The sequence below is a fragment of the Dama dama genome, chromosome 33 (assembly GCF_033118175.1).
Source record: "Dama dama isolate Ldn47 chromosome 33, ASM3311817v1, whole genome shotgun sequence".
Lineage (NCBI taxonomy): Eukaryota > Metazoa > Chordata > Mammalia > Artiodactyla > Cervidae > Dama > Dama dama.
Genome location: NC_083713.1, coordinates 72,244,036 through 72,260,082, shown reverse-complemented (window position 1 = coordinate 72,260,082; position 16,047 = coordinate 72,244,036). Strand labels below are relative to the sequence as shown.

General features: G+C 41.4%; 1 protein-coding gene across 8 annotated transcripts in view; it reads right to left on the bottom strand.

Annotated features, from left to right (window-relative positions):
• Positions 1-16,047, bottom strand: part of EPB41L5 (erythrocyte membrane protein band 4.1 like 5) — a 155,654-nt gene that overhangs the window by 64,606 nt on the left and 75,001 nt on the right. The window contains exon 17 of one of the 8 annotated variants that reach the window (XM_061135573.1): positions 12,580-15,083. The exons of the other annotated variants lie outside the window; for them this stretch is intronic. Coding sequence (XP_060991556.1) covers positions 14,903-15,083 — 181 coding nt within the window. The 3' untranslated portion in view covers positions 12,580-14,902. Of the gene's footprint in view, positions 1-12,579; positions 15,084-16,047 lie in introns of those variants that run through there. 8 annotated transcript variants of the gene reach the window in all.

Genomic DNA, 16,047 nt, shown 5'->3' with positions numbered 1-16,047 from the left:
GTTAATATCCTTAATATTCATCAAAAACTGGTTAAAAATAGAAAAGAAAAAGGGACACCAGAGATAAAAAGTCAATTCACAAAAAAAATATGCAAAGACTAGTAAACATATAAAAATATGCTCATAAAAAAAGAAATCTAAATTAAAACTACACTGAACATATCCATCATTAATTCTGATTACAGTGTTGGTGTCACAGGTGTGTAAGTGCCAAAACTTATCAAAGACTTTCAGTTCAGTTCAGTTGCTCAGTCGTGTCTGACTCTTTGCAACCCCATAGACTGCAGCATGCCAGGCCTCCCTGTCCATCACCAACTCCTGGAGTTTACCCAAACTTATGTCCATTGAGTCAGTGATGCCATCCAACCATCTCACCCTTTACATAAATTAATTTTACTGTATGTCAGAGTACATCAGTAAAGCTGTAAGAAAAAAACATATACTTCATCTGCAATGAAGGGGAACATGTCATCATCTAGAAAAATTAAAATGTGTTTACCAAGAAAGAATGCCATAATTGGAGAAGGGAAAAAAAGGAATTAATCCAAGTGAACTTTAAGCATCACACTTGGAACTATTTACTCTTAGCCTGGGGAGGAAGAACTGTGAAGAAATACTGAAGTGTACTTAGTAGGCCTGCTGCTGATGGAGATATGAATATAGCAACTCTGAAACTATGTAGCATCTATAGTATGACTGGGTGAACCCGGAGATATCCATGCCAAGTCAGGTTTCTCACCAGAAGAGAAGGGAGATGGAAGTGAAGAACTTGGGTGGCAGAGAACCTGAGGTACTAGACTGGGAATAAGAGTATCTGAATGTATTTGTGATTTCAACATTTTGTTGTTTGTTGTTTAGTTGCTAAGTTGTGTCTGACTCTTTGCAACTCCACAGACTGTAGCTTCCCAGGCAAAAATACGGGAGTTGGTTGCCCTTTCCTTCTCCAGAGGATCTTCCCGACCCAGGCGCTGAACCCACATCTCTAGCACTGGCAAGCAGATTCTTTACCACTGAGCCACCTGGGAGCCCTACATATTAGTTTTTTAACTGTCCACAGGTTAGTGACATTTATAGCAGTAAAAAACATAAGCAGTACCCAGATCTTGGCTCCTAAACACCATTTTAACTTAAAGGAATCAGGGCTCTTAAAGAAATGGCTGATTTCAGGGCTAAGGCAAGGAAAGTGTAAGATGAATAAGGAAACTCTTATGCTGAAAAATAAAAAAGTGGTTAAAAAGTGGGAGGACATGTTAAGAGGTACAGGATGCAGTGTGTAGGGTCTCATTGGCCAAATGTGGGATGGGTCTCTGGACTTCCTTGGTAGCTCAGTTGGTAAAGAATCTGCCTGCAATGCAGGAGACCCTGGTTCAATTCCTGAGTTGGTAAGACCCCCTGAAGAAGGGATAAGCTACCCACTCCAGTATTCACGGGCTTCCCTGGTGGCTCGGCTGGTAAAGAATCTGCCTGCAATGCAGGAGACCTGGGTTCAATCCCTGGGTTGGGAAGATCCCTGGGACAAAAGGATAACAGGAAGTGGCACATACACAGTGGGTGGCGCTAGTGGTAAAGAACTCACCTGCCAAGGCAGGAGACACAGTTCGGTCCCTGGGTGGGGAAGGGCCCCTGGAGGAGGGCACAGCAAGCCACTCCAGTATTTTTGCCTGGAAAATCCATGCACAGAGGAGCCTGGCGGGCTACGGTCCGCAGGGTCACAAAGAGTCAGACATGACTGAAGCCACTTGGCATGCGTTTATAAAATGGATGACTAATGAGAACCTAGTATACATTCAAGGAAGTCTACTCAATGGTCTGTGGTGACCGACATGGAAAGGAAATCCAACAAAGAGGAAGCATACAGATACACACAGCCGATTCACTCCACTGCACAGGAGACCCTAACACAACACTGTAAAGCAACTCTACTCCAGTAAAAATTAAAGAAGGAATAACAGCGTTCATGGATAACTCAGTCAAAACCAACTAAGAGTACCTTTGATCCGTGTGTAAGTAGGGAGATAAAAGTTCTTCCTGTAGAGCACCAACTAACTAGTTTAGAATGATGGTTAGCAGGTTGCCATTTCTAACAACTGGAATAACTCATTTTCACCATTAGGTACAAGTTTGTTGGGAAACAATATTTACACAAAGTATCTGATATTTTTTCAATTACAAAGGAAAATAACCTTACACAAGGAATTTAATAACTTTTCAATTACCAAAGAAAGATAACTCCCTTAGTGCAAAGACATAGTCTAACCACATAAAGTAACACCATCAGTAACGGACAGAGGCGCCAAGTACCCCGTGATGGGATGCACCACTGACACGCGGTGTCTGCAGACGTGTAGACACGTCACAGGTTCTTGCCAAAAGTGCCTAGCTTGAATAGTGAGTTAGCAATCAGTTAAACCCAAATTAGGGACATGATATGAAACAGTAACTTTGTACTACTTAGGAATGCTAATGCTACGAAACATAAAGAGAGGCCAAGGAACTGCTGCAGATTAAGACGATCAAGAATCAACACAACACTAATGTAGAATCCTGAGTTGGACCAAAGCAGCTGCTCTGAAAGACAGTATGAGGACAATGAGGAAACCTGAATGTGGATAGTGTGTATTAGCTGACAATAGGGCATTATACGCGATTCTCTGGATGTATGTAGTAAACGCCTTGTACATGGACCACGGAAAATAATGTTATCAACTCTAAAAAAATATACCTGCTAAAGAATTTGGATGGGAAGGCTCAAAATCTATGGAAATTAACTCTTGGCTGGTCAGGAAAAAAATCTAGCATTGCCTTAGATTCCCCTACAACAAAGTCATCTTCTGAAAGAGTGTATCACAAAAATAAGAAAAAAGAAAAATAAAAAGTTAAGAGCATGTAAAGAACACATCCCTCTCCTACTTAAAATCCACCACAAGCTCCCCAGCGTACATGGAATAAAATCCAAAGTCAGTCCAGTTCAGTTGCTCAGTCGTGTCCGATGCTTTGCGACGCCATGGACTGCAGCACGCCAGGCTTCCCTGTCCGTCATCAACTCCCTGAGTTTACTCAAACTCATGTCCACTGATTGAATATTGTCCCTGATATACAACGCCCCACCTGCCCAGTCCCCTGCCTAGCACCCTCAGAACCTTTATCACACCAGCGTCTTCCTCACTTTTGCTCCATCCACTTTCCTTTCTACCCTCAAAAGGCAACTCAAAGGCCCCTGTGCCAGCTGCTACTTCTGCCCGAGTTATTCCTCCTCTTCTGGATGGCTGACCCTTACACCACTTACCTGTCAACTGAAGGGTCTCCTCGAATGCCTGCCTGCCGCCCCCCCCTACACTGACTCACACTGACACTGCCTTATTCTCCTCACGGCAGCTACTACCACTGAAACCCCAGCACCTTCATCTGTTGGTGTAATTACTATCAGTCTCCTTCACTAGAATGTAGGTGTCGCGAGTAGGAAGTGATGTCTTTCTTGCTCACTACTGTTTTCTAAAATACAGGCCAGTGACTGCATACAGCAGGTACTCAACAACTAGTCACTGAATAACTGAGTTACTAACTTCTATGTGTACCAAGACACAAACTATAATTTAATGATAATGAAAATCCTCATGAAATCTCAAATGTTCATTTAGGAGCCACTCAAAACAGTACAGAACAGTCCAAAATAAAATAGTGTAACTTTAAATGGTTAGCACTGAGGAGGAAAACGGCAAGAAAAAACAAGGCCTGTCAACTTTCTACAGTGTAAACACATCGTCACCAGGTCAGGAGTCACAGAGAAACAACACTCCACACATCCCCTCTGACTCCCAACCGTTTCATTCCATGGTAAAAGAGGGGTTAAGGGGACAGGATGTGTAAACAAGGGGAGAGGGATTAAAAGAAGCACATCCATTGTGAGTGATATCAACAACGTTTTCTTTTTCAATCTTTTCCAAACTTTGTCTCAAAACAAAGCCAAAAAGGTAGCAGAATTCATTCCCCAACCCCCCATCTTCTAGTAAGACTATGGTTGACACATCTGAGTCACAAAGATTCTAAGCAATCTTTCCTCGCTCACCACCACACCCCTGCCTTTGAGTAGAGGCTGTGGTTTATCTCAAGGACGCCTGTGTGGGTTACTGAGATTTTAATAGGTAACTTCAGATAAAACGCCTCTCCCGACTGAAGCCTGTCTGCAAAAACCATGTGAGGACTTATGTCATTTTTGGATAACTTGTTACAGGGCTTACCCCTAGTCACCCAAACAGGCTCACTGCAATCTCTCTTCTCAAGGGAAATACACATGTCATTCAAACAGAATATTCTTACTGCCCTTCATCCAGAAAGATGAATTTAACTGTCCCACTGCAACTCACAAATAGACAGGACTACCATCTACAAATAGGCAAGGTTCAACAAAGAGAATTTTTTTAAATGTAATAGTATACCAGTAATTCATCCCTGAGCATCCCATCTTCAGTAGATGTAAACTACAAAACTTTTCATTCTCTCTAAAACAGAGAAACATCTAATTGTCCTGGTATAAGAGTTGTTCATATATTGAAGACTTATTTAATCTAAATGTCACTGTGCATTATTTTTACTCTACACATCTACCCTACCCTACCCTAGGGTACCCTACCCTACCACTGTCTCGCGTAGGTAGGGACAAACGTAGACAATGCCTCAGAACATTCAAGCAAAATGTCAGTTCTTTGAAAAAACTTAATACACAAATTTGCCTCCAGGGGAATTAAAAAAAAAAAACCCACAAACAAAAAAGGAGACAAAATTTCAGAAGCTATAGGTAAATAAGACTATTATAGCCAATTTTTAAAATGGGCAAGGATGTGAATAGACACATCTTCAAAGAAATATGCAAATGGCCAGTATGTTTACAAAAGTTCCAACATCATTAGCCTCCTGAAAACGCAAAACAAAGTCACAAGGAGACACAACACCCTCACAAGAACTGGGACGGCTGTGATGAAAATGTCACGTAAACTGGTGTACCTGCTTTGGAAAACAATTTGGCAGTTCAAGACATTAAACAGTTACCATATGACTGGGCAATTTCACTCCTATGTATATGCATGCCTGAAAGGAATGAACATACATGTTTTATTAAAAAAAGAAAAACCTGTACATTAAAGTTCCCAGCTGCCAAAAAGTAGAAACCCAATGTCCCCCAACTGATGGACAAAATGCTGTATACTACACAAGGGAATTTATTGAGCCGTTGAAAGGAATCAAATACCGATATAGGCTACCACATGGATGAGCCTTGGAAACACTGTGCTAAGTGAAAGAAGCCAGACACCAGAGGTCACATATTGTACGTGTCTATTTATAGGAAATGCCCAGAATGAGCAAATCCAGAGACAGAAGTAGATTAGTGCCTGCAGGCCTGGGGGAGAAGACAGTGGGCAGTAACTGCTAACAGGTGAGGGTTTCCTTGGAGGAGGATGAAAACGTTCTGGAATTTGAGAAGTGGTGACGGCTCTAACACTTCTGTGAATACACTTAAGTCTGTAAACACAAGTGAGATGTTGCACTTTCACTCTGAGGCTTCTGGCAATGTTGCCGCACACATCCGTTCTTCCACACGCACAAAGGAACACACAAGGGCACTGTCACACCTGTCCACCTCCTTCCTTTTCACGGACACTTACCTGAACACACTGAAGCAATCTGTCTTGTTCCCCATGACACTTTAGGGCATTTTAATCCGTATTTACTTATTTAAAGTAGTACACGCTAGCTAAGAAAACCCATGTCTCCTTCACCCCACTCTCTGAAAATTCACTCTATCCAGATGCATTTTCTGTGCACCTTACAGACAGACACATGGCTTGGTGGTTTTTACAGAAGTGGGGACATACCTCAAGGAGCCACTTCACTAGAGTTTGTTAACTCAACAATGTAGCACTGACACATTCCAATAAGCAGCTCCTGCAGATTTTCCTCATTTCTTAACAATTATAGTATGGATACAGCATGACTTAATTATCCCAATCTCCCACCAACTGACATTAACTCCTCACAAGGCCTCCAGAGTGCACTTTCTAAAGAAGTGCAGGCCTCACAGAGTTTTTCACTGTGATGGAGCAAGTCAGCATAGCAGACACCAGTCTGGGCCCTACGACTAAGCTGAGTCTGAAGCTCAGCCTTACCCTATACGAGCAACATGGCTTTGGAGAAGTTACACTCTCATCATGCCTGGTTTCTTCACTGGCCTAAACGTCTTAGATTTGTATTAGAATTCAGTGACTTGCTGGGGTAAATGATAACTGCCATAACTCCAGAATGAGGCCAGGCACAGAAGCACTCAAATGTCAACTTGTCATTATTACTAAACATCCTCATGAATTCTGTACTAACTACTCAAACCCCATTCATCACTCCTCGACTGTAACTTTCCCTGAAAGAAAGTGAAAGTCGCTCAGTCATGTCCAAAGCTTTGCAACCCCATGGACTGTAGCCTGCCAGGCTCCTCTGCCCATGGACTTCTCCAGGCAAGAATATTGGAGTGGGTAGCCATTCTCGTCTCCAGGAGATCTTCCCCAACTCAGGGATGGAACCCAGGTCTCCCACATTGCAGGCGGATTCTTGACTGTCTGAGCCACCAGGGAAGCCCATAACTTGCCTATGCTACTTTAAAATTTTCTTTTGCTACAGTCCTTTCGTCCCTAATGATTTATCCACCCAGTGTTCCTGCCTCTACGTCCCTCAAAATCTGACGTAAATGTTAGGAAGCCTTCTTCAGTTTCAACCTCATTTACCTTCTATGACTTCACTTACTAAATGACTTTGCACGCGTATCTGTTATTTGTAAATCTGCTCTTCTCCACAACTAGAATGTAAACGTCTTGAAGCCAGGGACAACATTTTGACTATCCTTTCATCATCAAGTGTGACAAACCATTAATTACCGTTTATGGAGTGCTGAGCCCAGGACTTCTCCAGGGATGGAGGAATACACAAAACACTCTCTCTTGATAGAGCTGATATTCTATTAAAGGATATAAAGATGACAAATAAGAAAACATACCCACAAAATAAAGAAAAAAAAGAAAACATACATGTAAGATGAAACGAAGAGAAAAAAAATGAGCAAGGTAATGGGGACACAAAAGGCCAAGAAGGTTGGGGGCCCATTATTATTTTACAGAGGTCAGCAATGTTCTCCGGTAAGAAGCCTGAAGGTATCAGAATGAACCACAGGAGATTCAAGGAAGGAATATCTAGGCAAAGGTAAAGTTCAGAAATCTAGAGATGGAACATGAAGAGTACGTCTGACCAAGTCTTTGGAGGAAGGTGGGCAAAGTCAAGGAGTAGGAAAAATTACTTTTTTATCAACATGTAGATTTTGGGTTTCAGTCTGAGATGAGGACCCTGGAAGGTCTGAGCAGAAGCAGAACGTGACACAGTCTGAAGTACCATCAATGAGGAATATGAGACAGGACGGCGCCAAGGGTGATGGGAGACCAGGTTAAGACGAATTATATGGAAACAGGGCAGGAGCAGTAAATGGTGACAAGCAAACTCTGGATACAGAGTCAGGACTGGCAGAACTTACTGGCTGACTAGACAGGAGCAGCCAAGACAATGACAGGTGCTGAGATCTAGGCCAGCGCTTCTCATGCCTGTGTGAGCAGCGTCTCCAGGAGAGCACGTGCAACAGCACGGGGCCTCACTGGGGCCAGTCCATGCGGGCACAGGAGGCCAGACCGAGCACAGATGCTCTGACACAGAGACGCTAATCCACCATCAGACTGCAAGATGTACAGATCACTTCTGATGGCTCATCTTCTCAGTGAACAGGAAGCAAGGTCATGACCTGAGACGGAGTGAATGAGAAGCAAGGAGATGGTGGAGGTTTGCAAGAGGAAACATTACTGCTGCCAGGTGGGAAAATCGACAGATTCAGGAAGTGTGACAGGACTTCAGCAGCACTGAAGGGCTGAAACTTGAGCTCAATAGCCAACATTTAAAGTGAGACCATTTAATGACATGGCATTTCACAACTCCCATCCAAATGCACAGAGGACAGAGTTGGATTTACCCAGGATCAGACCCAGAATTTAGCCGGACGTGTACAATTGGGGCGGGGGGTGGGGGACTTCCCTGGTGGCTCCGTGGTAAAGAATCCACCTGCCAATGCAGGAGTCGTGGGTTTGATCCCTGGGTTGGGAAGATCCCCTGGAGAAGGGAATGGCAACCCACTCCAGTATTCCTGCCTGGGAAATCCTATAGACAGAGGAGTCTGGCAGGCTACACAGTCCATGGGGTCGCAAAAGAGTTGGGCACAACTAATCAACTAAACAGCACAGGTACATTAGGGGAAGGATCATGCAAAGTGACTGTGTGAGGAAGAGAGAAAGGAGGAGGTGTTCTGGAAGATATTCAGCAAATGCTGAGGTGAATCAGAAAAGGAGACAGTGATACGAGATTCCCAAAATCTTTCACTTAAAACCTTGCAGTGATGGCCCCAGGTCTCTTCACCAAATCCAAACTCCTCCAACTGACAGTCCATGTCTTTCCAACCCATTCAATCACTGGTTGTTGCTACTGTTCCAACATAACTGGCATTTCAGCCACACAGTCAATCTGCAAACCCTCTGGTACTAAGTCTTCCCAAGTCTTTCTAAAGGCTTCCCGGGACTCTGCTGGAAGAAGTTCGTCCCCAACCAGAAAGAATTAACACAAGTTGTTAAAAATGGGCCTTATCTCCAAACTAGCAGAAGTGAAGTGAAAGTCGCTCAGTGGTGTCCAATTTTGCGACCCCATGGACTATATCATATCAGTTCAGTCACTCAAGCGCATCCGACTCTTTGCGACCCCATGAACCGCAGCACGCCAGGCCTCCCTGTCCATCACCAAGATGGACAAACAAACAAGAATTCCTTTGACAACAAGAAATGAGCTCTGCAGCTGCTGAACCTGTTTTCAAGAGGAGGAGGTATAGGTTTATTATACCACCATTCACCAGGTGAACTCCCGGAGTCCACCCAAATCCATGTCCATTGAGTCGGTGATGCCATCCAGCCATCTCATCCTCTGTCGTCCCCTTCTCCTCCTGCCTTCAATCTTTCCCAGCATCAGGGTCTTTTCCAATGAGTCAGCTCTTTGCATCAGGTGGACAAAGCATTGGAGTTGTAGCTTCAACATGAGTCCTACCAATGAACACCCAGGACTGATCTCCTTTAGGATGGACTGGTTGGATCTCCTTGCAGTCCAAGGGACTCTTAAGAGTCCTCTCCAACACCACAGTTCAAAAGCATCAATTCTTCGGCACTCAGCTTTCTTTATAGTCCAACTCTCACATCCATACATGACCACTGGAAAAACCATAGCCTTGACTAGATGGACCTTTGTTGACAAAGTAATGTCTCTGCTTTTTAATATGCTGTCTAGGTTGGTTATAACTTTCCTTCCAAGAAGTAAGCGTCTTTTAATTTCATGGCTGCAGTCACCATCTGCAGTGATTTCGGAGCCCAGAAGAATAAAGTCAGCCACTGTTTCCACTGTTTCCCCATCTATTTGCCATGAAGTGATGGGACCGGATGCCATGATCTTAGTTTTCTGAATGTTAAGCTTCAAGCCAACATTTTCACTCTCCTCTTTCACTTTCATCAAGAGGCTCTTTAGTTCCTCTTCACTTTCTGCCACAAGGGTGGTGTCATCTGCATATCTGAGGTTATTGATATTTCTCCCGGTAATCTTGATTCCAGCTTGCGTTTCCTCCAGCCCAGCGTTTCTCACAATGTACTCTGCATATAAGTTAAATAAGCAGGGTGACAATATACATTCTTGACGTTCTTCTCCTTTTCCTATTTGGAACCAGTCTGTTGTTCCTTGTCCAGTTTTAACTGTATAGTCCATGGAATTCTCCAGGTCAGAATACTGTAGTGGGTAGCCTTTCCCTTCTCCAGGGGATCTTCCCAACCCCAGGGGTCAAGCCCAGGTCTCCCACACTGCAGGCAGATTCTTTACTAGTTGAGCCACAAGGGAAGCCCAAACTAGCAAGCCTGCAATTAAATAATCACTGAAGCTAGTGGCTGCGCTGCAAATCTAACTTTGCTGTAGGAAATCCTTCTGTGTAATAATATAGATTCTGATGGTACTTCCATGCTGGGTGTGTCCACAGTTCTCTGGATACCCCTCTTAACTAGCTCCACAAGAAAAACCAAGGTAGCAGCTGTCTTCCTATATCTTCTCACCTTTCATTCTTTTCTTTTGTTCCATCCCTAATAATTTAAATAGTTTCCATTATATATTAACAATAATCAGTTTTGTCTGCAGATCAAGCCTTTATTAAGAAATCTGCAACCTCTTAGAAATCCTAATCATACTCTGGTATATGTCTCATTTGTTTTTAACATATTAAAATTAGTTAAAGACAAACAAACAAGAATTCCTTTGACAACAAGAAATGAGCTCTGCAGCTGCTGAACCTGTTTTCAAGAGGAGGAGGTGTGGGTTTATTTCGCCACCAAGGGAGGCTCCAGTCACACTCCTTAGAGAGTGTTGTTCACTGAGTCAGGTATCTGTTCCCATGCCAGTGTAAACAAAATGCTGGCCAGCTGTCAGGAAGAAAAAGGGAAAAAGTTCACTCAAGCACCATCACCCAGATTTAAGGCCATGGCCTGCTATTGGGAGAACAGAGGCTTATGCAATCTTCTAAAAACGAAAAGTGTATGAGAACAATTTCTTCAGGAAAAAGAGGAACACTTATTTTTCTACTTTGGCATAAATAATAAAATATATCATTAAACTTTTCTTTCCTTTCCGCAATCTCTTTTGAAATTTTCTCTTCTCTAATTTCACTCCTCCTCTGAGGCTCTTGTGATTTCCCACCAGCGCAAAGAGCTCAAAGGAGCTAGTATGTTACAAATTAGCAGGGGTCAAGAAGTGAAGTCATATAAAAACACATTTTCGACAGGCCTGTGCCCTAGTATCTTTACCATCGAGGTAAATGTCAGCTGAGCAAACAGAATTCTCACAACGATTTCATGTGACTAAAGTAAAAGTTAATTTATATGAAGAAAGGAGGAGAAAGATATATGTTCTTGAAAAGGAGAAGCTGAGGAAGAACACCATACCTAAATTCAAATGATTCATAACATCCAGAAAAGGTCTGACCAATCACATTTTATGCATGAGAGAGAGGCACATGGAGAGAGGGACTTCCCCACCACAGGCATATCTTCACATTCTGTCCCTTACATAAAAGTACCTCACATGCAAGCATTCACAGCAATTCTGTAAGCAAGGTATAAGTGATGATGTGGCATGATGTATATTAAAATTAAGAAGTATGTGGGGGTAAAGAGATTAAATGTCATTGGCACAAGATGATTTTATTTCTGCAAATTCATGTAAGTCCTATATATCAGGATATAAAATAATTAATGTAATGTGATATTTTCTAACTCAATATTCAAAGCTCAGCACACAAAACATAATGGTTTTTCAAAGCAGTTAATGATGATTTACAAATAAAGAGTCTGCTTCAACCAGGACAGAGCACTGTGGTTCAAGCGCTGACCACTCCACCATCAGAGCACACGGCCTTAACGCAGGACAACCATCCTCCCACTTCTCTCAGTTTACGGCTGTGAACACGGACAGGAAGGGGATCAAAGCAGAGGCGATCAAAGTGTCTTCTTATGCCTATAAAGCCAGTCATTTTCACAATACTCTTCTTCCTCCTCAAACCCCAAACACTAGAGCCCTCCATTCCTTACCCTTTCATCTGTTTTCCTGTTTGGCAAGACAGAAAGATGAAACACGGGATATCAAGACACATGAAAGTTATAAAGCAAGGTTACTAAACAAAATTATTTTCTAGCAAATCAACAAATATGCAAAAATCTAGTAAATAAGAGAATCTCCCATAAATAAGGCTCAGCTAATGGTTTTATCCCATGAAATAAGCTGCCTCCCTGTCTTCCATTCAGGAGAAACACAAGCTGTATAACCCTGACATGTTTACATGGCACCTTCTACATCCTGAACAATTTTAACAGCAAAGAATGATACAACTGTCATGAATGTTGTCATGAACAACAGCTTCCGGGTCAACACTTTAAATAAAAGAACCCCCACTTAAAAATGATCTAAATTATACTGATATTACAATATTTGTACACGGGCTGCTTTTTTAAAATAGAGATATATATATAATAGGATAAAGTTTTTCTCTGTAATATACAGACATATATAATAGGATAAAGTTCATTCTTCTCTGTAAATTCATCTAAAAGTGTATCTGTGATTACACGCTATCAAGATCAGAAATGTTAGATTACACTCAGAGATAGGTAAATGCCTCAGAAGTGCTTTTACCATCAAAAGAAATAATGATCTTAAGAAGTGCATGTATTTTCATGCATCAAAGTGTAAAGGTCGCTTCACTATCTTTGCTGTTTCTATAAAAAGGCAGCTGACACAAAACCAACTTAATTCAAGATGTTAAAATTAGTTAAGCAAAATTAGCCAAAGCCCTGAAGTTGAATCACATGATCTTGGTGATCTTGGTGTTCTGGGCTGATGGATCCCTCTGATCAAAAGGAGAGTAAACAGCTAAGTAAGGTGCTTCTGGAGTGTATTAGGTCCCCAATCAACGACGCAGGATCACTGACATTTTAGAATAAAATGCAGAGTATAAAAAGGTTGGCGACAATTTATTTAATTTAGGATGAACCACTGATAAACTCTTCATACCTCTGGAAACAATCTGTATATCCATCTTGAACATACGAGCAGCAAATATTCCCAACACTTGCACTCTGAGATCCTGGAGCACAGGAACTTGTATGAAGTAGAAAGGCTTGATTCTACGACCATTCAGCCTTAGCCCTTCACTCCCCTACCCTTTGCCAACTGTTTGCCCTGTCAGCCCTCCAACCCAGACTCTATCAGCAGGAATTTACAATTATGATCCTCCCACTGATACAAAGAGCTATTTTATAACAATGCTTTCAAACAAAGGAAAACCATGTGACTCTTCTATTACTTAAATGTAACAGTATTAACTTAAAATTCTAAGTACAGAAATGACCACTTTTACTATAAACAGAAGAGTTTATTCTTCAATCACAATCCTTCTGTACTTCCCCAAGTTAAGATTCTGGGTAAGACGAATATGAGGCATTGTATCAGGGGTTCAGACTTTAAGATTAATTTTAAAGTGAGAGAAGTCAAACCTTAGGACTTTCTAAGAGACCAGAAAGCTGTGTTGATATTATCCCTCTTTCTGGTTTCTATTATAAAAATAGGAAGGCTTTAATCATATTCATACACATGAAATCTTTTCTTAAATGGAACAAATCAGAGTTTCTGTGCTTAAAATGTTATGATTCAAATTCCCTTAAAAAAAATAATCACCACTGATAATAAGAGTCTGAGCTATGTAAGTCTAGCAGAATCATGAGGGGTACACATTAGTGGCCATGTTTAAGCATGCTATGATGATAGCCTTCCAGAGTTTTCAGCTGAGCTATTTAAGGTATGTATCTGCTCATATGTAGATACATTAAAGAATACTTATATATGACTTAATAAATTCAGATTGAAATCTGCCTATAAATTAAATTCCCTAAATATTACTTACTTCCACTTATTTATGTCTTCTACTGACAAGTTGTATTATATTTGCAACCAAGAACCCACTAATATAAGGCCCTCTGAAACCTTCATCTAGCAGACAGTAAGACTGACCTCTGAGGTGAGCAGAATGGTACACAAGTTATGTTATTTTTAATTAAATCTTCATTATCTTGATGTACTATGAATTTGCAGACTATAAAATGACTCTCTCTCTATAAATATAGTTTTAAATGTTTAAAAACTTAAAATTTTAAACTCTAAAAAGACAAAAGAAATGCTTCCCTTTACATCATTTCCAGTTACATCAGAAATATATTTCTTCCAGTTAATTTGCCTCTCTGAGGTAAACCAAAGTCCACAGACGATTACATTCTGAAGTTCATAAAGGACCAAAAATAATAACATATGCAAAAAGTGATTAAAAGTGATATGCATTAAGTATTAAAAGTGATATAGTTTTGGCTTCAGAATTTTATTTTAGAGGTTGTGCAAGGCCAGATTATGAGCCTGTTTGCAAACCCGGGAAATCTATCAGATGCATGAGATAAAAGAGGAAAGTGAAAAGGCAAAAGTAAATACATGTTCCATTTGTACAACCATTCAGTAGTAATAAAACCATTCAGCTCGCCATTGATTAATCAGTTAATCATGCAAAAGTAACCATTCAGACAACTCTCTTTACATGAGGCACATTATAGTGATTTCTAGACCTTCTGCTAATTTAAAATACTTGTGTTTATTAAAAAGTAAGTTTTAAACTTAATTTAAACAGTAATTAAATAAAAGAAGCTCAGGCACTCATCTGAAATTAAGACTTGGGTCGCTTCGGAAGTATTAAAGCTAGTGTGTAAGAGCAGTCTATAAAGTATCGCCACAGGCTGATCCGCCCGGCCTGGACATGCTCCCTTCTGTGTGCATTTTCAGTGGGACTGATTCTTCTCACCTCCATCTACTGGTGCTGCATGGAAGCTGGGGTGATAATGAGCAGTTTATTCATAATCAAATCTTCTCCTGAAACATCTTCTAAGTGATGTGTTAACATATTAAAATCACAGAAAATCTTTCCAAAATACCCTGTGCAACACAAAAATATTTGTCACTATCACTGATGGCATCTAGCTTCTTCAGATCCTTTTCCCTTTCACAGAAGATTTCAATTACAAACAACACTACCCAATGAGTGAGTCAGTGTAAAATATCTTCTCGCAAATTTTCTTAATGTGACTGATCCTCTATAAACTCTAGAAATGTATACCGTCAACTTGCACAACAGAGTCCCAGTGCCCAAGAGGCTCAACACTCATATGTCAGTCATGGCTGCTGGGCCAGGGAAATGAGCGTTCTGCTGGGCTCCTGCATTCTTCACACTGTGCTCATGGACAAAGGCAGGGCAGTTTCTAGGTGCAGGATGGGGTGGGGACAAGGCCCTCGCGTCCCACTGGTTTCCACCGCGTTGAGAGCGATCACCGGCAGCCGAGAGCCTGGATGGTTGGGGGGGAGGGGAGCACAGTCAGTCACAGGAGGAGAGGGAGGCGGAGGGTGACAACGGCGGCCGAGGGGCCGGCGTGCAAGCTGCCGCGAGCAGTCACAGCACCTACGCCATGCAACGAGGGCGTCCAAGAACAACAGATGGGGAATCCACAAAGTCACATGGAGTGGAAAATGGCAATATGGAAATATGTACAAGTAATCAGAGTCAGGTGAATTAAATGAAGAAGGAATTTCACAGAGAGCAAGACACTCTGTATCTGTCCCCAATACTGCTATCAAAATCAAAGGCAGAAAAGCTGCCTGAGGTCCTAATGAGAAGAAAAAACGCTTACAATCTACTTCATTCAAGTATCTGAAAGGATAATTTTACATAAGGACAAAGCCACATACAGCAAAGGGCAAGTGTGAAAAGTTATTTCACAAATCAAGTGGCATAAAACTGAAGTCCATGAAACAAAATTCAGAAAGAACATTAAAAAAAAAAAAATCTGCCCCCACAGAGGCTATGTAATTGGACATCAATGTTTCCAATTAACAATGGAGAAACACTGTTCCTTCTACAGTGAATTAAATTCAACAGGTACAGATAATGTGATGAGAAAAAGCCCCTCCAACAAAGTGTTAGTGCCTTTTATCACAAGTGCTATAAGCAAACATATGAAAGGAAGAGAGTGAAACATGCAAAGCAGCAATTTCTGATTAGAAATGATCAGAGTCCTCCCGGAGAAAGGAAACATTTGCCAGAGTTTTGTGCATGGCCAAAAGGGCAGCACACATTTAAGGTAACTACAAAGGGAAAAAATCACCCCAATTATAAAAATGTCTAAGAATAGACATTCTATTCAACTAAGGCATGCATCTTCACCTTTCTTCCTTAAGGAAACTGAAAATAAATTAGCTAAAAGGATTTTCAGGACAAATTTGGAAGTCTTTTTTGTTTTTTTTTTAAACAAT